Source organism: Zosterops lateralis (assembly GCF_965231275.1).
Source record: "Zosterops lateralis genome assembly, chromosome: 4".
Lineage (NCBI taxonomy): Eukaryota > Metazoa > Chordata > Aves > Passeriformes > Zosteropidae > Zosterops > Zosterops lateralis.
In genome coordinates, this window is record NC_139765.1 from 44,128,912 (window position 1) to 44,155,705 (window position 26,794).

General features: G+C 40.6%; 1 protein-coding gene across 1 annotated transcript; it reads left to right on the plus strand.

Annotated features, from left to right (window-relative positions):
* Nucleotides 1-6,998: 6,998 nt before the first annotated feature.
* Nucleotides 6,999-25,636, plus strand: DBX2 (developing brain homeobox 2). Its single transcript, XM_083859019.1, has 4 exons — nucleotides 6,999-7,365; nucleotides 17,825-17,920; nucleotides 22,467-22,654; nucleotides 23,409-25,636. The coding sequence occupies exons 1-4, from the start codon at nucleotides 7,032-7,034 to the stop codon at nucleotides 23,730-23,732; spliced, it is 942 nt and encodes a 313-aa protein (XP_083715145.1). The 5' UTR covers nucleotides 6,999-7,031; the 3' UTR covers nucleotides 23,733-25,636.
* The last annotated feature ends 1,158 nt before the right edge of the window (nucleotides 25,637-26,794 follow it).

Sequence of the window (26,794 nt, forward strand, 5' to 3'; positions counted from 1 at the left end):
CTGTTTTCTGAGCATGGACCATGTCTCCCAATCCACAGAAAATATTTACGAGACAAATGGAGAAAATACTGAGCTGTGACAGGACCCAAGCCTGGCCAGAGTGCACAAATCTAATTTTCCTCTCTTTTCACATCCTTCCTTTTCCTTGAAAGATAGACCAATGGTTTCCCCAGGCCACCTGTGGTACACCCCATCTTAAAGTGGTGCAGGTAACACTCATATACCAAAAGTCTGCAAAGTGCAAGTCACCGCAACGTTTTTTGGTGCCAGCTATGCTTAAGAAGTCAGCTTATTGTGGGTTCATGCCCTACATCAGGTGGGTATCATACCTTTTACTTGAACTGTGTCCTAAGCTTCATGGTAAACAAAGCAGCAGGTGTAAGCCAGAACACTTTGGGGATGGTACAAGAAAGTTGAAATTAAACAAGTAATCAAAACTCAAATCCCTCCTGCACAGCTGGAGTTTAGCTTCTAGTTTGCTGAGTATTATTTCTACAATTGTTGTTCTGAGGTATCTTTGAGTTGGAGCTAACCTGAGTGGTTTGCATCCAGGTTAGCATAACTTGACAGTGAGTTAATCTCTTGGACCAAGACACCCACCAAATTATCATCACCAAAATGTCAAGGGACCATTTTTGATTGGGGAAATCTAGAGCAAAATCTGCCTCAAAGTCTGCAGCAGCTCTGCAGTAATGACATAACTCATGCTCAGATTGTCAAACTTGGTAATACTTTGAAGAACATACTTTAAAGACTGCTATCTAACATGCTCAGGTTAGACAAAACAGTGTGAGACAATTATCTCCAAGAGTATGGAAAATCCATCTAACTTGGAAAATGGCAGATAGCTATGTTATTACAAATACATTTCAATGTGTAAGTCCAAAATATTTTTTGCCAGAGAAATTCAGGATCAATCTCAAAAAATGCTTTGATATGATTCACATATAATTCCTTTGGCTAGAATATGTCACTCCAAAGTTTACAAGCAGAAATGTAGAGAACATGGTATTATTTTAATTGGAAAAGAAAAGTTAGAAATAATTAATGAGTTCAAATAGATGTTTCCAAAGTGTCGTACACAGAGTCTAGTAAAATCGTGACTGGGTAGAGCTGCCTTTAGCACATCTAAGCAAAGAAAGCCTTAGAAAAGACCTGTATTCAATTACCTCATTTCTGTCTCCTGCAAGTGTGTATCTGTTTCTATATCAAGATCCTGTTCTTGGCTTTATGGAAGCTATTTGGCTTCCATAAAGTTTGAGAATGTCAGGTTGCCAGAAAAGAACATTGTGTGGATGCATGGAGGCAGATGGCTCACACCATGTCAACTCTTCACAACAGAAATGGCAGATGTGCTGAAGTTTTTGCATATTTGATTTTGATAGAAGGCCATTTAAATTATCAATTTCTCTTCTTAAATCTGTTTTATGCATTTTGTCCATGTTGATTGGAGGTGCCTTAGGGACAACCTGTAGTCAGGAAAAACAGAGTGTGAATTTGCCCTGTGATAGGTAGGACTTTCCCCATACGTACATGCTTCTTTTGAATTACAAAGCTTTTCAGGTGCTGCTGTCACAAGGTCCTGAAAAATACATCTCCTCCTGAGATACCTATGCAACCAGTTTCCAACACAGCTTATGCAGTAAAATGAAGGAGCCTCTCCATTATCCTTTGGATACCTAGAAGTAATGCCATTGAATCACAGAATCATTTAGGTTGCAAAAAGAGCTATAAGATCATTGAGTTCAGCCATTAATCCAGCACTGCCCCTTCACCACTAAACCATGTCCCTAAGCACCACATCTGTATGTCTTTTAAATACGTCCAGGGCTGGTTGACTTAACCACTTCCCAGGGCATCCTGTTACAATGCTTAACAACCTCTTCACTGAAAAACTTTTTTCTAATATCCAATCTAAACCTCTCCCCCACAACTTCAGGCCAATTTCTCTTGTCCTATTGTTTACTACTTGGAAGAAGAGACTGACTCACACCTTGCTACAACCTCTTTTCAGGCAGCTGGATAAAGTGATAAGCTCTCCTCTGAGCCTCCTTCTCTCCAGGATAAACAAGCCTAGATCTTTCAGCCACTCTTCAGAAGAATTGAGTTTCAGTCTCTTCACCAACTGTGTTGCCCTCCTCTGGACATGCTCCAGCCCCTCAATGTCCTTGTTGTAGTGAGGGGCCCAGCACTGGACACAGCACTTGAGGTGTGGCCTCACCAGTGCCGAGTACAAGGGGACAATCACTGACCTGGCCCTGCTGGTCACACTCTTATTGATACTGGCCAGGATGCCACTGGTCTTGTTGGCCACCTGGGCACACTGCTGGCTCATGTTTATCAGGCTGTTAAACAGCACCCCCAGGTCCTTTTCTGTCAGGCAACTTCCCAGCTACTCTTCCCTCAAGTGTGTAGTGCTGCATATGCTTTTTGTGACCCTAGTGCAAGACCCAGCACTTTGTGCCTCATTGAGCTTTATACAACTGACTTGGGCCCATCAATGCAACTTGTCCAGATCCCTTTCAGAGCCTTCTTGCCCTCCACCAGACCAACACTTCCACCCAACTCAGAATTCACCTGGAATATGAGTGAAGGTGCACTCGATTTCCTTGTACAGATCATTAATAAAGATATTAAACAGGACTGGTTCCAATACTGAGCCCTGGGAAACCCACCCAGTGACTGGCCACCAGTTGGCCTCCATTCAACACCACTCTCTGGGCCCAACCATCCAGCCAACATTTTACCCCGTAAACAGTGCACCTGTCCAAGCCACAAGCAGCTCAGAACCTTTGGGTGGATCCCATACAGCCGCAGCAATTTGTGTCTAAGTTGTGTAGCAGGTCACTGACCATTTCCCCTTGGATTATGAGGGCTTCATTCTGCTCCCTGCACCTGTCTCCCAGCTCAGAGGGTTGGGTACTCAGAGAACACTTGGTCTTACCACTAAAGACTGAGGCAAAAAAGGCATTGAGTACCTCAGCCTTTTCCCTATACTTTGTTACTGTGTTTCTCCTCTCATCCAAAAAGGGATGGAGAGCCTCCATAGCCCTTCCTTTGTTTGTCACAAAGGTATTTATTGAAACAGTTTTATCGTTTTTATGCAATAGCCAGGTTAAATTCTAGTTGAGCTTTGGTCCTTCCAATTTCCTCCTTGCAAAACCTCATGATGTCCTTCTAGTCCTGCTGAGCTGCCTGGCCCTTCTTCCAAAGGTCATCAACTCTCCTTTTTTTTTTTTTTTTCTGAGTTCCAGACAAAGCTCTCTGTTCAGCCATGCCAGTCTTTTGGCACCTGGAGACAGTCTGCTCCAGTGTCTTTAGAAGTTCCTTCTTGAAGAACATCCAGCTTTCCTGGAATCTTTTGCCCTTCAGGACTGCCTCCCAATGAGGCTCCTAAAAAGGACAAAGCCTGACTTTTGGAAGTCCAAGACAGCAATTCTGCTGAGTCGCCTCCTTAGTTTTCCAAGAATAGAAAACTCTATCATTTAATGGCTGCTGCGCCCAAGACTGCCACTGACCATCACATCACCCACATCACTGGGTTCACAAACAGCAGGTCCAGCAGGGCAGCTTCCCCAGCTGGTGCACTCAGCTGTGTGGGGAAGTTATCTCCACGCAGTCCAGGAACCTCCTTGACTGTTTCCTCTACACTGTTTTGCATTTCCAGCAGACATCTGATAAGCTGACATCCACCACGGGGACAAAGGCCAGGGATGGGGATTTACTGGAGTGCAGACCTAAATGTTAACTGTTCAAACTTAAAAAAAAAAAAAAAAAAAAAAAAAAAGAAGAGCTTGCAGAAAAATCACATGTATTTAAGTCTCACAAAAAACATGTAGATGCCACTAATATACTAATATGCATGCTTCCCATTAAGCATCAGAAAGGTTTGTAAGAAAAGTTTGAAGTAATGGCAAGATTCAATTTCACTGAATTGCTCCAGGGAATGAGTGTTCCTGGCTCAAGGATGGAAATGCCATCTAAGAAAGGGCAGAAGAAAGAAGAAGAAAGATCACTAGGGAGACTTTATTGTGGTTGCAGAGATCTTGTGCTTGGTATGTTACATAATTTGTCTTCCCTGTCAGTAAGACTGTATTCTGGACTTTGAGTAGAGAAGGCTGAGAATTTCATGTATGTTACATGTACCCCATTTTTGAAGTTTTGCAACCTGAGAAGTGTATCTTCATGTTTTCCAAACACCTGATACAAGCCAAGATACCCAGTGAAGGCAAACTTTCTTCACCTTTAGTCTGATTAAGGTAAATGAATAAATTGACATAATCCAAATGCAAAACAAGTACTCTCCAAGTTTGCGTAATCAAATGAAATGAGAGTTACTCACCATGTGAATGGCGTCTCTACTTTCTGAATGCATCTGAATAATACACATCCAACAATTTTTCAGGTCCATGGCTAAGGATCCATTTGTCATGCATTTCCAGGCTGCATTCAAAAAAGATCTGGATCTCAGGGATACCACTTGTTTCACTCTCAGATCATTCCATATTCCATATCTGAACAAGGAATCCACATTTTCCTGTGCTGTGCTCTCCAGCTTTTGACAGGTAACAACTCTTGGGCCTGACTGTACTCAATCATCACATGGCCAGAGGACAGACGGAATTTGGCAGTTACTGCTCAGCAGAGCTGCAGCTGTGTGTCCCAGAGACCAAGTGCTCAGAGGCTGTCCTGGTTTAATGAGTTCATTTCGCTATTCTGCTCTACCACCCTTGCATCGCAGAACCAGTTTGGGGCCTCCACTGGGAGTCTCTTGAAAAATAGTATTTCCTATCTTATTTAAAACTGGAGTCCTGTAATTTGGTTCCCAGTGGTTTTTTAGTACAGTTATGAGAGCAGAGTCAGAACAAGGATGAGAGGCCACTGATAAATGAAAATCAGAGAGAACAAAGGGACTACTTAAACACGTATGAGTTAAACCCTGGAACTAGAGATGCAGCCTGACATCAACTGCTAACTCATCATGTGGTCAATCACTCTCTTCCATGCAGTCAAATGCTACATTTGTGGATCCCCTCCAACTCAGAAGTGTGTTGTGTGATATTTCTGTGTGTTGTGATTATATATCACAGAAACAAGCAACTTGCTAATCATATTTTATTGAACTACACAGCTGAGATTAACACATTAATAGCCACACTGGCACCAAAAGTAGCCTTGGAGAAAACCAAACCCCATGTGTGTCTTTGAAGGTTATGGTCTTTGGCAACCATCATTTCCTTGGTGAATACCTTTTATTCAAGCAGCACAGCTGGATGGACCAACTGCACTTCCCAAGTGTTGAATTACGATTTTCAGTGTCTCCGGCCCTTGGGAATTCTCTGAGAATTTGATCAGTGAAATGAAAGACAAAATAAATCCTTAAGAGTGAATAAATTTATGAGGGGTAATTGGAAAGGCAGCTATTTGCAATGCTCAGAAGCGGGTGCCCTCCTGGGAAGACTTTTTTCTTTCCCTTAGAAACATAATTTCTGCACCTTATACTACAACAATGCACAGTAACTTCAGATGTAGTCTGGGATACAACAGCTTGGATTTTGTCCATTCTACAGCAAGAGTCTCAAAATGTTCACAAATAAAATACTTGCATTAACATCTTTTGATGAAGGCCTTCAGAGTTGCAAATACAAGTGCTCAAGCTGTGGAAATTGTTTAAGCTGAGAACAGTTATGGGAATGTATCAGGGCAAAACGATCAGACTCATCTTGGACTTCTCCCTGCTTACAGCCACTGCTGTAAGACAGAAGGTCAGACTACGTGGGTGTCTGGCATGAAGCAGCCTTATCAACTCTTAGGCTCCCATTCACCACATCTTAGTACAATGCAGTTAAGTGCCAAAACTCCAGCAGGGCCAACCTACCCAGAGAGGCAAAGGAAAGCTTCAGACATGTGAGCACCTCATTTATATTCCCCCAGGTATTACTTTGTACCATAGCAGTTCAGACATCCTCCCCATTTCTCATCTGAGTGCACAGATGATTCCACTAGTCCAGCTGGTTTTAGCTTTGAACCACCTGATGTCCAAGGGTTATGCCTCTGCTGCTACACAAAAGTAAGGGATGCACCTCCTCCGGAGGATTTTACAGGGAATATCCTCAAGATTAGACTGGTGAACAGCTGCTTTGAAATTAAACGATTTCTCTGCAAAACAGGGAGGTGCTTTCAGGACTTTGGAACAGCATCCAATTTTAACTTTCTGCATGCATGTTTGAACTGCAAAATGAGACATCTTTGCCACATTACGTGATTTGTAAGCAAATAAAGAAGAATACATGCAAGGAAGTAGAAATGGACTAAGCTATTCCGGACAAAGAATGTTTATGCCCACACAAAGCTTCGTCCCACATCTCAAGGAAAACATGATTAACAGTACCGTGCTGATCTTAATCAGATTTATTAACACAAATGCTGAAAACTCAGCGTGTATATTGTGTGTGGGTAACTACAAAAAAAAAAAAAAAAAAAAAAAAAAAAAAAGGCCAGATAAAAATGCCCAGAGGGAGTGAGCTAATGACTATCTTCCCATTACCTCATGGGATCATTAGGTCGACATGATCTCTCCGCAGCAGCATCGGAGCCCCTTCCCCGTCGGGACGGCGGCCCGCGGCCTTTCCCCTCCCCGGCGTCCCCGGGCACAGGTGCACCCGCGGCGGGAGCGCGACCCGCCGCCATGTCGGGGCGGGCACGGCGGGACAGCCACCCCGGCTCCCGCCCTCCCCCGCCCCGGGGGGCTGCCGGGCAAGGCGGCATTGTTGGCCGCGTCCATCACTCCTCTTCCCCGGCTGACATAATGAATACGCTTGGACACACCTTCCAGCCCGGCGGAGAGGCGCCGTGTCTCCGCGGACAGCCTCGCCGAGCTCCCCGCTCCGCTCCCCCGAGCCCTCGGGGAGGCGCCCCGCCAGCCCGCCCGGCCCCATAGCCCGGCGCCCCGTCCCAGCCCAGTGAGGGGCCGCGGCGGCCGGGCCGGGTGGGCAGGGCAGGGCAGGGCGAGGAGGGTACAAGCCCTCGCTATGCTGCCCAGCGCCCTTTACTGGGACCTGGTGGGCTCCTCGGCTCTCCTCAACCTGCCGGCGGCTCCGGGCTTCGGCAACCTGGGCAAAAGTTTCCTCATCGAGAACTTGCTGCGGGCCGGGGCGCCCAGCCCCGCTCAGCTCCGTCCTCTCCCCGCCAACCCCGTGCCCCTCAAGCTGTGCCCCGCGGCGGAACAAATCAACCCCTCGGGGGGTCCCTTCCCGGCAAGATGGGCTTTCCAAGTGCTAAACCCCTCCGCGGCGGACGGCGGCCGCCCGCCAGCGCGGGCCGCGGCGGCGGAGAGAGGCGGCGTCTTCCCGCCGGCAGCCACAGGTGAGCGCCGGCCCCTCCCGCGTCCCGCCGCCGGGAGACGGGACCCAGGGGCTTTCCGAGGGCTCGGCCCCGCGCTCCGCACGGCGGAGACGGCGCCAGGACAGGCGCGGCCGCTCCGGGGAGCCCCGCCGGGCTGCCGTGCCGCCGGGGCGCGGGTCGGCTGCCCCCGGGGCTCGGCCGAGGGTCCGGCCCTGCCGCTGAACGGGACGGCGGGGGGCGGGCGCGGGGCCGACGGGCGGCCGGCGTACCTGGGGCCAGCAGAGCGCGGCGGAGCCCCGTGAGGGCCGCGCCGGGTGCTGGTGAACGTCCCTAACCGCAGCTCTTTCAGGGCTTGACGTCCCGCAGCCTCAAGGGGTGGTAAAAGCTTCGCCGCCAACAGGCGCTCCGGGAAAGTCTGAAATGCCAAGTTGTGGGAGGAAGACGAGCCGTTCCATCCTCCTGAGTAGCTCGGGAGGCAGCGGCCCCTTTCCCCACGCGCCCTGCCTTGCGGGACAGCAAGGCGTGCAGGATCTGGCTCCTCCTGCCAAAAGGAGAATTGAGCCACGTAGCAAAGACAATTTTCTGGAAGTTTTGACAAAACCAGGGATGGGGGAAAAAAAAGCAAGTTTTAAAGCGGTGTAGAGGTGCCGTTAGCAGCCGTTCGGCCCGGTGTCACACAGAGCCAGCGCCCTGCGCCGCCGGGGCCCGCAGGAACCCCTGCCGGGGAATTGGAAACAAACAGGTTTACAAAACCCATTCTGTTTCTCGAATGTGTCGATTTTCGTATAAATACATTTTGTCTGGGCATAAACAACATATTTTGAGAAATGTGTACTACTGTTGGTCATGGAAGTGATTGAAGTTGTAGTCAATTCATTAAATTCGATATTAGACTCACTATCTGTATTGTATTTTGCTTTCCTGTTGGAACGCATGCATTTATTCCAATATTATGAGGTATTTTAAGAATTTTTATTTATGGTCACACAGTTTAAAATGTGTTTAAAATGAAAATCAGGCAAGCAGAATTGTAGTTATTGAATTAAGTCTTTGTGATGTGAAACCAAAAGCCGTGTTTTGAAAACAGAAGTAATTGTTTTCTTTTCAAACATCATTTTATTTCAATTCAATCCTGCAAACTGTTCTTCAAAATCCAAAGCAGTATTTTATCCTTTACCAGAATGTACTTAAACGGTAAGCAGGAGAGAATCAAAGTGTACATTAACATTCTGAATGTTCTTGCTCTCTCAGGTAAGTGTTATCTTAAGCGTATCAGTTACTTCAACATGTTTGTTTTAACTAACTATAGGCTAAGCCAGGGAATGGGACAAGTATCATCTTCCTGCAATTCGATGAATATTACCCCTGCCTGCCCTTTACCCTTACCCTGAAAAAAGAGTTCTAGAGAAAATACTAAATTTATTTGTGAAAAGAGAGATGTCAGATACCCCAGCACTTTTATTTGCTGGAGGTATTTTGTTGGGTTTTATTTGTTGTTAGTTTGTTTGTATGGAGGGTTTGTTTGTTTGTTTTAAAAGCTATAGGTAAATTACTACAGAAGTTCCCGAATATCAAGTTTTGCAAACGCTTGTTTCCATGATTAGTTCTTCTTTTGATAGACCCGTATTAGTAGTTGTGATTTTAGTGTGGTAGGTCTTCCTAGTGATTTGGAGTCCAGTCCTATGGTGATTCTGATTCCACAGCTCCCACAGATCTTGGCAAAAGCACCAGGCTCTTCGATTTGAGCAGGGAGAAACACTAGTGTTTCCTCATTCATTATGCACCCAGAAGAAAATTCTCCTGTGATTGTACACTTGTATTCTAACAGGGATCTGTTGATTCTGATCTGACTTGTGTGTCTTAAAGTGATGAGGATGCTTAGTTTTCTCAACATTCATAAATTTGAATTAGATTGGGACTGTCTTGCTGAGCCAGTTTGTGGTTTCTGAGAAGTCTCTTGCCTCTAGTGTAGGCGTATAGTGAGGAAACTGTTCAGACCAGACACTGCATTTGTGACTGGGGCTGGGGTGGTCAGGCTGTGTGGAATGTTTCGTGTTTATACAGTGGTAGGCCAAAGGAGCATTTTGGCAGAACAAAAATTTTAACCTTTAGGGACTAATGAAGATATTTTAACTAAGAAATTTGTGCTAGGTAGGGTTTTTTAATTTACTGGGTTTTTTGTGTGTGTGTTTTTTTGTTTGTTTGTTTGTGTTTTGTTTGTTTGGAGGTGTGTTGTTGTTTTTTTTTGGTTTTTTTTTTTTTTTTTTTTTTTTTTTTTTAGAATGAACTCATATTTGGAACTCCCAAATCACATGGCATTTTGGAAAAATTTTTTGAAATCTTTGATCAGACTATTGAAAATGTTAAAGCCAGTTTTTAAAAAATAAAAATCTTTTTGAACTAACAAGTGCTAGTCATGCAGGGACTAAAAGTCCACTAATAAGCCAAGTTTTCTTTTATTTCTAATTTTAAAAAAATGAGAGAATTAAAAAAGTACCAGACTTTTTGGAAACAATAATCTGTATTACTCATGTAGTACCAAATTTTGATGAGGTCATCAATAGTTCTCAAAAAGAAGGAAGTGTAAAATCACACCAGGGACTGAACTGCATAAGCTGAAGCTTTTTATATGTATCCACAGTACCTACAAAGGAAGGACATGAACAAAACACTCCATTTTAGGGTACCTTTTAACACTCCATAAAAGTGCTAAAGAATGTAAATCCTGTATTCTTTCTGTAAATTGGAAAACACTTAACCATGGTGTCAGAGAAGAGCAGGTGGGATGGCATTCTTGATCTGGGCTGTCTGGTCATGGTAATTTTTCTCTTTGTAACTCCTCAGCAACTGAGTTGTACCGGCAAATTTCCAAAATTTACAGGTTTCATAGTATTAGATGGACTATTTCAAGTGCTTATCTGCATGTGTATTTTATGTATATTTCCTACAAAATTATCTTGAATAAAAAAACTGAACAAGTACTCAGAAAGTGTCACACCCTAAATATTACATCATCTAATGAACATGGTACAAATAAAAATATTTGTTGTCTGTAAAAATTTAAATAATCACTTTCCGTCATCAAATACATTTTTTAAAAATTAAATAATCATCATAGGTGTTTGAAATTAGTTTGGTTTAATTGAAGAAGAATATGAACAAAGAGCATGCTACATAAAACTTAGGAAGGAAAGGCAGAAGGAGCATTACAATATAGTGTTATGTAGCAGTTATCCTATAAAATAATGAGCCTTCTGCAGTGGTATGCCAATATATACTGGCTTGGGATTCCTACAGGTTTTCTTGCTCTTTGCTTGAAGCCCCTTTGCTCTGTGCTATCCTCAATTTCTTGCTAGTCTGGGTTTTAATCCCTTGACTCTAAGCCTATTGTTACCTTCTGGATAAATTAGAAGATTTGACTTCAAGTGTTTCTGACACGTAAAAATTGTCTAGATGATGCTGAGATGTTGTGTCTTGTAGCACAGGTGCTGTAAAGAGGTACCTCCACATATTTCCTCGTGGTTAGTTTCCAGAAGTATTGGCTGGCACTGGAGCTGACTGACCTTCTTGGGAAATGCAAACTTACTCTGCTACCTGAAATAATTTTTCTGAATGTCTTTGCTCTTATTAAGTAATTTGCCCTGGTGGGGGTTGACAGTAAGTGCTTTACATCCTGAATATGGTTATGTGGAAAAAATCTGGCTTTCTGCTTTAATTTTGGCATTTTTATACATTAACAGAGAAGGGAAATTGAAAAATGCAACAAAACAAACAGTGAGATAATTCTGTTGTAAAATCTGCTGAGTTTATCTTAGGGGATTTTTGCCTAAAGCGTCAGAATCAATAGAGCAGAATGAAGGACAGCACATGTAACACAAAAGAAGTCATTAGAACTACATAGTAAATATAAATTGGATTTATAGTAAGCATCTGTAGATGTACTTTATACATATGTAGATACATTTGTGCTCTCTTTATTTTCTTTAACATTTGGGTACTTTACATTTTGATGCAGTTAGCATCACAATGTGCCAGTGAGATAGGAGAGATTTCTACTGTGTAGAGGAGAAGCTGGAGCAAAAAGAAAAGAATCTACCTAAGATAAGACAGAAAACTGGTGGCATTGAAAGGGAATTAAACCAAGTCTTTTGCAGGCTAAGTCTCTGGAAAATGGTGTCAGTTTTTTCCTTCTCAGGTGATGACAACAATTCTGTCCTGTTATACCTACTTGAATCAAACATACCTTATTGCCCATATTTGATAAAGTGTCTTGTTTCTTTTTGACAACTAGGAAATAATTAAATTACTGAAATTTAAGTGATTTTTTTTCTTTTATTTTGGATCTCTTCGTAGTGAATTAATGCTTCTTAATTATTGTTTTCAAGCCAACTGGCAGCCAAGGTGTGTCCTCAAGCAACATGTAACACTAGTTTTTCATTAAAATGAAAGACGGGAAAGAGCCCCAAGAATGTTTTGTCTTGACTCCCTCTAACTCAGGCAACAAGTTGACTGCCAGGTGTTAGAATTTTCTTGTTCTGTTGGTGTTTTCTGGAGGTAGCTTCTTTAAGGTGGGGAGGTCTATTTGGCATCTTTTCTTATTCTCTGGTTTCCAGGAGCACTGAGACACTGTAATTGCTTTGAGAGTTTGTCTTTGGAAGCAAAGAAGTTTTTGTAAGTATTCGAAATCACAGACTCTGTCCAGCACTTTTCCTATTTCCAGTTATGTTCATGAGCCATTTAATAGAACTTGTCTGGAATGCCCAGTGGATCTTAAAAGTGGCTGCAAAATGGCTTTTAAAGGACAAACTGTTGTCCTCATTGCCAGAGCTAGACTAGTGCCAGCTACTCCCTGACCCAGCCACTAGTCTGGCAGTCTGTTCTCAGTGATTGGTTGGGCACTGCTTCTTCCTTTGGCTACTCTCACAGTGCCGTCTCTTACAAGGAAGAGGATCCCGAGTTTGGACCTTGGCAAGATTTAGATACTGCCAGAACATCTTAGAGCTGCACTAGGAAGACAAGTGGTGGAGTTTGTAGAAAAGAAATTGACTGAGGGGCAACCATGGAATCAGTCGTGCCTGCAGTTAGTGAATTAACTTCTATAAAATGTATTTTGTACAGCAGAAAGAGCTGGTCTTCCAAAATCCTGTAGTATATTGCTCATGATTTTTTAGAAAACACATGACTTTGGTGAGGATTAATCTTATGACACAAACTCAAGTGCAGGTTTTATTGTACTGTAGTTGATGGGTTTTTTGTTGTTGGTATTTTTTTTTTGTTTTGTTTTGTTTTTGTTTTTGTTTTGTTTTGTTTTTGTTAAGAAATCCTCCTAAATTTTGGAAGGCAAGTTCTCTGCTTCCATTGCCCTCTGGAGATGTTTTGCATTATTTTATAAAGCAGCTCTGCAAAATAACTGATGTTTTACATGGTACTTTTGTGGTCAATCATGACCCCATAGCAGAAAGGGGGGTATTTTTTTCAAAATTAAAACAACCGCAGGTATGTAAAACAGTAGGAGGCTGTTTCAAATATCAGATATGTAGACCCTGATATTTATAAAATTATGCATCTAAATATTTTAAGTAACCTGGTCTGTATTTCTTTGAGGTGAGTTGTCATTTTGGAGAGGTGGTCTTTGCTTTGGCTGTAAAGCTTATAAAATTTTTTCACGAGAGGCTGCTTTTGTCTGCAGTTCGAGCACGTAATTCTCTTGAGGTATTCTGAATGTGTGTTGAAAATGTTACCTCCTTGTGACTATGTGAATGTCTCAAATTTCAACTTGAAAAACTATTTCCTTGTAGAAATCTAAAAATACTAAACCCCTCTTGTTTAAAAAAAAAAGAAAAAAGAAAAAATAATTCACCCGGTGTTATTTTTTATCCTAACACTTTTTATATTGAGACTTTTGTCTGCTTGGAGCTAGCAATACTGCAACAAGTAAAGACTGTTCCAGGTAATAAAATTTGGCTAATCAGTGCATTCCATGGGAATATATGGTGCATTTTGGCCTATTTTAAGATTTTGATTTAGGGCTGCAACAATGAAGAACCAGGGAAATGTCCTGTTGCAGCAGCTGACCCTAATTTTGCCATGCTTGAGGAAATAATTTCTAAACAAATTGTAATATGTTGAAAATCCAAGAAAATAACTATTGCCTTTTTAGCGTAATTTTAACGTTTTAGAGTCTTTATGGCTGTACAGATTATGGTTTTCTTTTGATGCTTCCTATGAAGGATAAAAAGAATGTCATAGTAATTCAGCTGTCTAATAAAAAGTAGATGTCTTGTCTAATCTGTAGTCACAGGGATCCCTCCAGAGAATGAGACACCTCCTGTATCTGTTTTAAGGTGATGAATTGTTACGTAGAGCTACAATCTCATTGATTGTAGGAGGCCCAGACAAGGAACTTGGGCGAGACACTGAACTTTCAGAGAACTGACAGGGATGCCCGTTTTGATAAGTACTGGTAATAATAAAGTGCTGAGGCACACTGAAACATGGGCATCCTGAGGAAAGACAAAGCCAGAAAAACAGCTGGTAAATCCGCAGGTAGATTCCCATCTTCTCAATAGCAAGGCTGTGTATGAGGCAAGGAGAGGGTAGAAGCCACTTTTACTCTGGACACCAGGGTACCCATGGAGTCTTTGGCAAACATTGTGGAGTTTGGTTGTTGCTTTGGGTTGTAGAGGTGAGATCTGGCCATGTATTGTCACCAGCCTCAGGCTGGTGTATTTCCTCAGGCAGTGAAAACCATGTACCACAAATTACAACATAATAATTAGGCATGTGAATGATGCCTCTGAAAACTGTGGTTTCAGATAATTAGCAGTGTGATGCTTTGGCCATTACATTACCGTAGATGTAAGTGATGATTATGCTATTAGCACATTTCAAGCCCTTTTGGGGGGCTGCTCTGCCCATTTTTGAAAGCCCCACCATGACCCAACATAAAAATGCAAGCCCACTTCTTGCATCCACGTTTTAAAAACATAAATATTTGGAACTTAGAAACTCTTTATGTGAATGTTTGACAGTTTTAAAAAACTGATCTGTGGATGCTACTCTGTTTTGCCCTTTCGGCTTGACTTCCTTTGAGCATTTGTGTGGTTGTGTTTTACAGGAATAAATAGGAAGAAAATGGTAACTTTGGGAGTGCAGGAAAGCCCGTTCTGAGGGCTCTTGCACCACAGGCTCTTGCAGTAAGTTTTTCCAGTTCCATGTGATGGCAGTTGCTTTTGGCTGGGATATGGCAGTGGCTGCTGCTTTGTTCTCACAGCCGGAGCTCCTCTTCAGCTGGTTGAAATGCTTTGGGGTTGCACAGCTGCTGCTGGAACATTGTACTCTAAAGACAGTAATTGCTAGGGAAAGAGCCATGATTCATCATGATGTCCAGGGCTTGTGGTTCTGGAGCAGAAATGCAGCTCAGCTGGATCACCAAGCTGGCAGAGCTGCTGCTGGACTCTTTCTCAGGGAGCTCTTCATGATGTGAAACTTCCTTAGAGCTTTGCAAAAGCCTGCTTTTAATGGTGCCAAGAATGGATGTAGGTAAGAAATTGCAGTTGTGCCCATGTTATGGGCACAAACCATCCAAGGTTCTCAGATGAAATGTGGTAATTTTACTGATAATATATTTAAGCTTTCTGGCAGAAACCAGGACTGGAACCTAGGCATCACGGTGGAAAGCAGTTCATGTGGACTTAGCAATACTTGGAGAATTTAAGTATTTGTGCAGATTGAAGTCTCTCTGCTCCTGTTCTTAGTTTTGTTAGCTGGCTCTAGGCAGTTTTCTGAAAAAAAAAAAAATTTGGAGGTGTTCCAGCTCTCTTCACAGGTTGATACTACATCTTTATCAGTTATCTCTAAAACCCCCCAACAGCCTAGCAGCATATGCACTGAAAGACCCTTTATATGATACCAGAAGTTTACTATTGGTTTCAGTTTCCCTCAACAGCCATTTTTCCTTCACACCTCACTTTCCCCATTACTGATAGCCTACTCTTTACTGAGTTATTTCACAACAATAGAATTAAGAAAAGTAAACAGTGTCCTTAAGATTAAGCCATTTTGAAAGTTGTGTAACTGAACTGGACTGTATTTACTTACTTTCAAAATGATGGATAGTTGGAAGGAAAACTTCTGATCCCATTGTCAGTATGACTTTTTATAATGGAAGGGCTTTTGAATTTAGAATATTTTCAGAACAGGTGGTGTATTTTAAAATATCAGTATCTGAACTGCTTCTATGCTTGCAGCTTACTTGTTGAGAGATGTAGTGAATGGAGGAAACTGTTCTTTCCTCTTCCTGTCGTTACTTGCAGGAGCATGCTATCTAAACAAATAGCTTGTTCCATTCTGATTTATCCAGGTGTCTTCTGCTTTTATCACATACCATTACGACCCCCACATTATCAAAACAGAGCAATGAACTGGACAGAGTTAGGAAACCACAAGAGGGAATATGGAGGACAGGACAATGTATTTGACGAAAATTGCGTTGCATGAATAAGGTGCTGGAGCAATGATTGGAGGGAATAGGGTACTGTGGCAGCCAAGGAATATCCAAGACATTTAAGAAGAAAGCAAAGGAATGGAGCCTGCCATCTTCTGTATTCTAAGTTACATTTTCAGAAGTGGAGAGTTTTACGTGACTGTAAGGGATATTTGATAAAAACACGAGGAATGTGCCACCTAAGGAAGGGAGGAAAAGCTCCTTCCACCTGGAAGTCTGGAAATTGCAGAGGATAAAACATACAGTCAATGACGAGCTCTCATGTCCAGGAGGTTGGCTGATATTTATCTTCTAGAGCTCTTGTGCTTCTTGAGTTAGTCAAATCTTTTCTAGCTTACACACTTCACCAGTTGCATTGAAACCTTTTAGGTGCATGGGACAGATGGTGTTTGGCTGCACATTCTTGGCTGTTTTAAGTTCCTAAGGATGTGGTTTCACATTTGATGGTCTTGTGTGGAAGAGAAGCTTTAAGGATGCTAATGTCTGGTGTAAATAATTTTTTGTAAATGTTTTGCAAGTGTATGCCTCAAAACCAGGCAATTAATTTGTATTTCATTAGAAACAGCAACATTTCAATAGAAAGCTGTACCAGCAAAATGCTTATCAATCAGCAATTGCAAGTTAATGCTTTAAAAAATGTTTAGAGTTAGACTTTTACAGCAATAGTTTTTTTGCTCTGGGATAACAGCAAATTTAAAGGTCAGAAAACTTATTTTGAGGTCCTAATACATACTCAGCAACCTAATTATGAGTGATCTTATTTTTAATTCCAGTTGAAAAACTTTTAAAAATTAGCAGCATAGCTTAGGTACATTTATCTATTTACCTTTCTTTCTGATTATTGATTTCTTTTTTTTTTTACCTAAGCTTGCAGCTACTACTTTTTTTTTTTTTTTTTTTTTTAACTTAATGGGTTTTTTTCTGGAGATTTAGGCAACTGCAGTACATGCTTTAGAGCCACTTACTTTCTGCCTAAACCAAAACAAGAAAGTTACATAGGTGTTTTGATGCTGATCACATTTTACAAGTATACAGTTCTAGCAAGCATGACATATCTTTTTTCAAAATAAAAAAATATTCCAGGTTTCATAGTTGACTAGTACAAGCAGAAATTGATAGGTAAATAAGATTAATGGAAAAGCCCATGAGCATTATAGAAAAAAAATTAAGGGATGAATAGATGATGAAGACCTTTCCATGATTGGGAAGCACTTTCTAGATATGAGAGATTTCAATGAAAAAAATTCCATAAAAAACTTACTAAATATTACCTAATTCTGTGAGTTGATTTTGCAGATTTTTTGTTGTATCATGCAGAGCCTTCAGCAAGTACTTTATTTAAATTCAGAGCACTTTTCCAGGAAGACTAAGTTGACAGTCAGAATAACAGAATCGGGCTCTGTACTGTGTGCCTGTAGAGCTCAGCTGTTTCATCTCGTGGCATTTTATCAATTTTATTTATAAAGGTTTCTTGTTGAGGATGTTATTGGTTTAAGGGCTGTTAACAGTATTGGAGTACCAGCTGATTTTTTTTCTAAAATGACATACTTACTAGAGTTATTTAAAATAACTTTCTAACTAACTTTCTAAATAACTTTCTAACTAACTAAGATTCATTATACTCATCATTTCAACAACATATTATTGAAACAATGTGTTCAATGCCAATATTTAGGAAAACCCCCATAATTACAGCAATTACAGAAGGAAATTTCTAGTCTCCAGAGCTTCGTTCTTATAAATATAGGGGGAGTTTTGTATAATATTGCTGAGTTACACATGTAAAATAACCTTGCTAAATTAAAGAGCAATTACTTGGTTTATCATTGTTTGCCTTAAAAATATCACCATCTTGAAAAAAAGGAAAAAGAACTTGTGGGGCAGGACTTTACACAGTGACTTTTTGGAGGACTGTTGTTATGAATATCACCTAAGCTCAATGGATAATCAATTAGATCTGTGCTTTCTTTGCAGCTCTTTCCAAACACTTTTTTCTCCGAGCCCCACCATTCTACTCAGCATGCTGCGGTGGGTCCTGTCAGCACCCTGCATCCCCCACTGCTTTTCCAAGTAAGTTTTTATGCTTCATCAGTAATGCTTGAGTTATTCTGTAAACCAAAGCAGCAGGATTTAATGTGTTCTGGAAAACTAATTGGTGATGCAATGGCAGCAGCTAATTCCTTAGTAAAATCACAGCAATCCTATTCAGAGGGTTTCCAAAGATTTATCAAACTTAAGTACACTGAGCAATTGTGAGAGGTTTCTAATGGCATTGAGACACCCAGACAGAGCTAACCTAGGAAAGTGCCTTGTTTTCAGTTTGCTAGAAACAACTCTTTAAAATTAGTAACTCTTTTAAAAATCAGTGTCAATAAACATTTGCAAATAAGAAAAGAGCTGAAGGATGGTGAAATGCATGCTGCATTTTAATGTTTGTTAGGGGTAAATTATGATTCAGGAAGCCTTAGCATTATTTAAATACACCAGCCATTCTTTTTGTAGCAGTCAAATGTGTGCACATGTTTAATTTGTTTCTCGTTTTTAATAATAATGTAAAAAATTGAAGAAATATGTTGAAGAGAAATTTGACTAGTGTACACTATCCATTCAGGATTAAGAACTGGAACATACTTCCATTTAATCCAAAACTAAATTAACTTTGATTGGGAAGATTGCATGCCATAGTTTAAGAATGGACAATCATGATTTTGTGCTTATGGCTCAGGAATGCAAACAGAAGGAGCATTTCCTTTTTCTTCAAAAAAAGCACAAATTGCTAGCCAAATCCAAATGAAAGCTGGAGTTTATACATGCTCTGGCATATACTTTTTTATCACAGTTGCATTCAAACCATTCCTGACTAAAGTGCATGCTTTTTATGAATGTTTCAGAAGGGCAGTTGCTAAGTTGAATGATTCTTGACAAGTGAGGCAGCAAATGCTGGCAGTTTAATGAGCTGCAAGTTTCTGAGCACCTCTTTAGGGGGCTGACACTTTCCCACAGAGCGTTTTACATGGCCTCGGCTCTCCCACAATGGCTGACAGCACCATGACCAATCACCACTTTCACTTTACTCATCCACACGCGACCTCACCACAATTTTTCACTGTGCAGATGAACTTTAGGAACCATTTCACATTGAAAAGGCCTGGGCAAGGGTCAGTTGCCCTTTTGTATGGCCATAAAGCAATACTCTATGTGCCAGTCTTTTCTCCTGTCTCACATTCCAAGAGATTTTCTGGACACCATTTAAAGCACTTGACTGAAAAATAAAGCAGTGAATGAAACTGACTTTTATAGACTCATTCTAGCTCATCTTCCCATATAACCCTGTCTACCTGAAAGGGGATTTAGTGGATGAGCTGAGTGTATACAGGGACTTGCTGAATGCATAGGCCCATTATCAACTGAGGGGATTGTTTATTAACCAGGACTGATACACTACTATTTTGGAAGTGACCTATTAATTGTCCATTTAACTAGAATGTATTGAATTCTAATGAAAAAATGGAAACCATGACTAAAGCTTTTACTTGCTCCTTCAAGGTGGTCTCTACCATGAAGGCAAATGAAGATTGTTCCACAGATTAAGAGGACATTTATCACTATATATTAGGATACAAAGAAAGACTTAACAAAAATCAAACCAGCAACATAGGAAATAGTTGGTCACATTTATGTCAGCAGAACACTAAACCTTCTGCTGCATGTTCAGAGTGACGAGCTGCAAACTGACATATTTAATTTTTCTGGAATTGTTGAAATGTATAAATGACTGACTGCCTATCCTGCTGCACTGAAAAACCCTATAATACACAAACTGAAATTTAGTTTCTGTATAACAGTTGGAGTGCATTTTAGAATATGGCTAATTTTAAAAGAAATTCTCTAGGCTACTTGATGGTAGGTTTCAGATTTTTTGACCCATAGGCTGTTTGTTAAGGCTTCTGAGCATTCTGCTCATCATTAAATTTTGTTTAGTTAATCTCTTAAAATCCATTGCATATTGTGCCTTAGAGTGTAAAAATGCCTCACTATTAAGTTAGTCTAATATAGGTGTTAAGCTGGACCCTACATACTGCCTCTACAGGAATTAATTGGTGCCTTGAGGCTCCAGCAGGAGGTTGTTTCCTTGCTGATTGACTGTTAACAACCAGCCAGGCAAGACAAATTTTAAGGGGTCACATAATTTGACGTCCTCTGTCCCTGGCTGACAACTCCATTGTGGAACAGAGGCCTGCAGGCAAGGACCAGCCCTGTTACGCCTCTTCCCTTGCTGGTGTCTCTCATCCCACAGTGGGGATGAGAGAAGGTGCCAGTTCTGCTGCTGCCAGACTGTACCTTCCAGTAAACCTGAGAATGGCTGACTGTTCAGCAAAAACTACTCAGAGGCTACCTGGAAAAAGATACCTAAATTCACTAAGTTTGAGGAAGAAAGAGAGAAAATGTGCTTAAGGAAGGAAGGCTCTCAGCTTGCCCCCAGTTTTGTGGGTGTGATTGGAGCATGCATTGGGTCTTATGAAGGGGCTCTGCAGTCCCCAGACAGATAACCTGGCTTGCCCTTTGTGGAAACCTCCATTGTGGTATTTTGACTTTTGTTCTGCAGATTATTTATTTTGGTTTGGATGAAATCTGAATGTGTATCACAGTGTAATAAATATCAGGACATTAACCAGTAGGTTATGAATTTTGTATCTGGTCTTAGATATAATTTTAAAAATTTAAATACATCTGTATAAATTAAGGATTATATATACTGTAACATAGTAAATCATAATAATTATTTTTTACCACACACTATTATGAGGGACAAATATAAAGATCTTGATTTCTTGACGTGAAAAGTTCAAGAAAAAAATTGACAGAATGCAGTGGCCTCTAAATCACTTAGGTTTCACAGAGGTAGTTTCATTTTAGGGAATAATCATTGTACACTTGCTCAGCTTCTGATACTTTACTGGTCAGAGCTGGAAGCAGGATGCAGGGGTAGTGTGTGTAATACCAAACCATAACAGGTGGCTACAAAAGTATTTAGTCAACTTTGCAAGACATACAGATATACACTTCAGTTTCTCATCATTATACTACAGTATCCTCAGTATATGTATGTTTGTTTTCCTGTGGGTATTTAAAGATACATATACCTATGTGTATATATGTATAATATACAGAAGTTGAAATATGGTTTAGCACCAAGGAATCATTAGTAGAAGCTGCATCTGGATTTCATTAGTGTTTTCAAGAGCACTATATCAACTGAAAAAACGTATTTAATCCCCACCCCCCACCCCATTACAGCTGACTTGAATAGACAGACTTTTTCATAAAAAAATGTTTAGTATTTTAGAGAACCTGCTTTTCAGGGGGAATTTGCCTTTGGCTTCAGTATGAAAATGATCAGATCCTTTCTAGCAATTGGGCTGCCCACACACCTTTGCAGCTGTTGGAACTATAAGGTGGGAGGGCAATCTAGGCCCATGAACATGAGAAGGTGGACAACAGGAGGGCAGCGACAGGAGTGCATCTGAATTGCCACTTGTACACAAGATTGTAGGTGTCAGTGGCTGTACAGCCATGGTACAGGTTTCTGAGACAAAGTGCTGCTGCCCTAGCCCTGGCATCTCCCTAATTTATCACATGCTGTGCTTGAATACGGCCCTTATTCAACTGGTCCCTGCTCCTGCTTCCTGTATGAATGCGTGTTTGGGGAAACTGGGAGCACTGGAAACATATGAAGCCTCACCAAGGACTGCTTCTCATACACCATATCTTTCTAGGGGGGAGGGAGTATGGGAAAGCATTATGGCTTTAGATTTTATTGGGTGTGAGGAACATGAGAGATTTATCTTGGGGTTTCTGTGCTCTTTGTGTGAACACTTCTACTTCTTCACTGTAGCTCTGCCCCCCAACTTTGAGGCTGTTTGCCAGGGCAGGGCTCCCTCTAGGTGTGCATTGAGGGGATGTGATTGGATTCACTGCAAACTGCCCTCCCAGGACTTGCTATGAGATGTCAAAGGATTAGAAACCGAGCTGAAAGGAGTAATTCCAAGTACTCTCCAAATCCTCTAATAAAGAAATTGCTGCAGTTTCCAGAATAACTAAATGAATGACCAGGGATTTTCTGAGAAATAGTTCACTCTGAAAGCCTTTCCTTAGTAGAAAGAAAAACAATAAAAATAGAAGAAAGCCTACTTAGTTTCTTTGAATCAGTATTACAGACCACTTCTATCTAATTTTACATTGCTCACAAGAATAAATAAACTCATAGGAAAACTTGTTGCAGTTTACTCAGTGGTGATGACAGGCAAAGAAAAGTGGAGTTCCTCCCTGACTCTATTTGAATTTTGCAGTAGCATGGGCTCTGTCCTAATATTCCTCTATGAACTCATCTGATTTACTTTGTACCATGCCAGGGGGTGACTCTTGACTACTGACAACACCGCTAGGTATAAGCAAGGATTTAATACTTATTGAACATGACTGAAGCATTACAACACACATGTAACACCAGAAATCAGAAGTGGGACAAGAGCCTGCAAGCATTACAATGAACAGCACTTAATATTTCTCTGATATGTGCTAGATGTTATGAGAAACTCTCATCTATTTCCACTAGGGGAGGAAAGTGTGCTGCCTCTTCTGACCCAGGAGTCTAACTCCAAATCACGGAGAGGCATATTAAGAAGAGCTGTCTTTTCTGAAGACCAGAGGAAAGCTTTGGAGAAAATGTTCCAGAAGCAGAAGTATATTAGTAAAACAGACAGGAAGAAACTGGCCCTTAACCTGGGTCTAAAGGAGTCTCAGGTAAGGAATGTCCTTTGGGGGAAAAAACCACAATCTGAATAATTTGATTGATCACCCTCACCTTTCTTCTCTTCGTGTAAAACGAGCTCCTGGTTGTATATTCCCCCAAGCTTTCCCCAGCATTTCATAAATGCCTTTGAATGCTTGTGTTTAAGAGTTGCATCTCAGAGTTTTTGGAAAGTTGATTTTATCTCAGAATCACATGGGTTCTAGACAACTCCTGGAAAACTGTACTCAGGCAGACCAAATGTCTTTAAATCCTCAATCCCATGTCCTATGTCACAACACTTTTCAAAGCTGTATGGCCAAGCTGATTTTAACTATGTTTGTGAAAGGGACTGTCATTCTTCTTACTGCCTCTGTTTAATAGATGCCTTCACACCATGAGTGATATCACTTAGTTTTCTTAATGATGATACTGATTTTCTCTGGGAGTGCTCTTCTGTCTAGAAGGATGTTCCTGTAGGAAACTCTTCTATCCCTAGCTGTTGGGCTGTCCATTTTCCAGTCCAAGCTAAGTAATCACCTGTTGTAGGTGGTGAAAGTCGAGGAGAATATTTGTTCCAGGCATAATAAATAGTGATGGGAAAATCCTGAGATAATGTCAGTCAGCTGTCTTCACTGGATCTCTGCTGTAACAACGAATAAGGAATGAATATGAAACTAAGAGGAGGGAAAGAAAAAAAAGCCACTTGTTAGGATAAAGTTTTTTAAAGCAAAGAATGATAATAAACTCTCATTAACTTGCAAACAGGTGAAAATTTGGTTTCAGAATCGAAGGATGAAATGGCGAAACTCCAAAGAAAAGGAAGTGCTTTCTAACAGGTGCCTCCAAGAAGAAGGTCTTCAGGAGAACTACCTCTCACGATCCACCATGAATTTTACCTCCCCATGCCCATCTGTGTGGGAAATGTCTGAAGAGCGAGCAAGTCCGAGGTGGAGGGAGCATTCTGCAGGAAATTCTGAAAGACTGGCTAGCACACAACCACCTCCAAGAGCAAATTCATTGCAGAGCCCACTCTATTTGTATCCTGACCAAGACATTGCAAACAAGGCATCATCAAGTGTAAGGGAGTAGGGGCAGTTTGTAAACGGAGTGGAGGGCGCAGGCTTCAAATGAGCAGTCTTTTAAGATTAACATTTGAACATTGTAAAGTTAACTAGTTTCTGCTTCAAAAATATGCTAAAGTCTAACACCATTAAAATTACAAACAACTAATGACTTAAGAAGTATTCTTCAATATTCAGTCTTTCCTTGTGTCTTTTCCAGTCTTGTACTGACCCTAAAAGTAAAATAGGAACTGATGGTAAGTAAAATGAAGTGAAGAGCATGAAGCTGAATTTATGCTCTGATTTATACATCTGCACTGTATGCGATGCTCATTAAAAACACACTAATATAGAATCACTTTTGTTTCATTGTAGTCAGACCAATTAATTTCTTCTGTGCATGAGATAAGAAGAACTCTGTTTCTCTCCAGACAGTTTTTTAGAAAATCATTAAATAACACAGTAGATTCATATGGACAAATATAAGCATTTTTGGTGTGTTTTCTCAATTTGTCCTCGCCTATGTCAGTATTCAGTTAGCTTTAAATAGTATAGTCAAAGGTCAACTGATAACCTCGGTAAAGTATGCAATATTAAAAGGCAACCAGCCTACTCTATAAAATATTCCATGTTTAAGTAACTCTGATGAGAGGGTGTACTGGAAAGTGTAATTCACAGACTTCTGTCTTTTTCTGCCCATGCATGAATCTACTAGCATTCTTAACTCTGACTTGCAGTGTCTTTTTTTTTTGGCTGTTTCTAGAATCTTTTGTAGTTCAAAACTGTAATGACAGTGTGCAGAATTGTAGCCAAAACGTACTAAGCAACAGACCCATAACTGGAAAAAATGCTACTACAGCCAGTTCAGAAAATTACTTACGGAGATGACATACCATAGCAGCATTACTCCTGATTTACTGCTGTTTAAACTGGTGTCAGTAAGGACACATTACCATATATCTGTATCAAAGACAGGACAGTATTCTGTGTAATACAAGTAGCCTCAAATATTATTAAAGCTACTTAAAATTATTTGCTTGCTTAATCCAATTTAAGGAGATCAGTCTATGAATTTAGGTCTGTCTGTCTTTGTTTTATTTGCAAATCTTTATAGCTCAACATTTTCTTTTTTGTAATTTATGGATGCCTTTGTTGAGAAGAGAGGCTAAAGATATTTTATGTTACAGGCAAAAATTTTGGGAGAACATTATGGTTTTTTAGGGACTGTTTTCTTTCTGGCATTCATAGATTTTATAGGCAAAAGATTATGATAAGCTAGTCTGGCTTTTCTTACCATATATGCCTTGAATGATTCTGATTATTCTTGCCTTGAGCTCCAAATTTTTTTAACTGTATTGTACGTCTTTCAAAAAGCCATGCAATTGTTGTGGAGTAAACTGTTATTTAAGTTTTACTTTTTGATAGATGATCTACTATTCCCTTTGTTACATTGTATTATCTGGGAGGTGAATTTTAGATACATTTGCAACTAAAAAACTTGAGATTGCAACGATGATGCTTGTATCATAACATTTATGCACGGTTAGGTGAGTTTTGTGTCTTGCCTTGTGCATGCCCTGCCTTCTCAGTGGCCAAATATGCAATCGTATGCATTATGTGACATTCCTTGTGTGTGATTTCCTCTGCTTGATTTAAAGAAAAAAAAAAAAACCAACAAAAACAAGTTACAGAAGAATTAAGATGTTATCTCTCTCTGCATTTACAAATCTTCATTAGTGTAAGCTGCCTCAATACCTATCCTCAGAAAGCCCTTGAACATGTGTTATATACTGGTCAGTAATGAGAGGAGTTTATTCCTGTCTTGTGATTGAAATCCTGGAACCAACTCAGATTCTGCAAGAAACCTTTGGTGAGGGCGGAGAACAGACAGATTCTGTACACCTGGAGATGAATTTGGTGTTGAAATCCTGCCCTATTTGACCAGCTTCTACCTGAAGGACCAGCAAGGGTTAGTAGCCCACATGGCATATATATATATATATATGTACATATATTCATCAGTGCTTCCCGTTTTGGAGGAAATCTGTGTGGTAGAGGTGGTGGGGTTTTTTTTAGTCTCTCCTTTAATGGAAAGGGAGCCTTCCCAACTGCTCATGTTCTTTTACTGCAAGTCAATGAAGCGTCAGCGTTACAAGCAACATTTTCGGAAATGGGAGATGCAATTCAGAATGTTCCTTGGGAAATTCTTTCAGTTCATGGTGTTGCAAGCACAAAATGTGAATTACTGTCAAAACTGTGAACTGATTGGTTTCACTGTTGTAATATTACAAGTGTTTTAAATTCAACAAGTTCTGGTTTCTCCGTAGCCTGTAAAAACTTAAACCATTACAAAGTTCTCTGAATCTCTTAACACTTCCTATCAATATTCTTACTCCAAAACTAGAACAAAGTTTCAGTATGCCAGATAAAACATTCTTTACCTGAAAATGCTGATCAAGCTTTTTAAAAAACCCTAAAAGTATACATGCAATCTTGAATTGTATCTAAAATAGTCTGATTCAATTAAGATTTAGGCTCATGAAACATACAGCCTTGATTCCTCTGATTTTGTGCTGTATAAAGGAGAATTTTCACTTCAGTCCACACTGTGAAAACTTGGTAAATGAGAAATAGCACCCTGTACAAATACAAAAATATATTTACAGTACCAGTCTTTGTGAAGGATCAAATAGTATTTGTTTTTTCTTCAAATACGATATGCATACTAGTTTTAGAAAGAAGGAGAGCACAAGTATGCAAAATGCCCAGGAGATATTTGAGCTGCTTCATAATAGACACAGTGCAGAGGTTAAAGGCATAGTACAGCTGGTATAAGGGAGTGACATGATAGATGCTAGTGACATCTAGGTTAAATCCAGCAATGTGCTACTTGGACTTCAAAGATTTGACCTGTTGGATGATCATGCAGCATGGTTGTAGGGTATCTGACGTATTTCCTGTGTGTGACATTTTGAGACTATAGTTACTGGCTGTGGAGTATTATGAAAGATTTTTATTGGGGTCCTGGGACTGGGGAGAGTTCAGGTACCTCAAATTGCAAACCACAGTTAAAAACCTCATCTCTTCGGA

Coding starts and splice junctions, on each gene's coding strand:
- DBX2 (XM_083859019.1), top strand. CDS start 7,032: ATGCTGCCCAGCGCCCTTTACTGGGACCTGGTGGGCTCCTCGGCTCTC. Junction 7,366..17,824: donor CTTCCCGCCGGCAGCCACAG/GTGAGCGCCGGC, acceptor CTTTCTTTGCAG/CTCTTTCCAAACACTTTTTT. Junction 22,655..23,408: donor TGGGTCTAAAGGAGTCTCAG/GTAAGGAATGTC, acceptor ACTTGCAAACAG/GTGAAAATTTGGTTTCAGAA.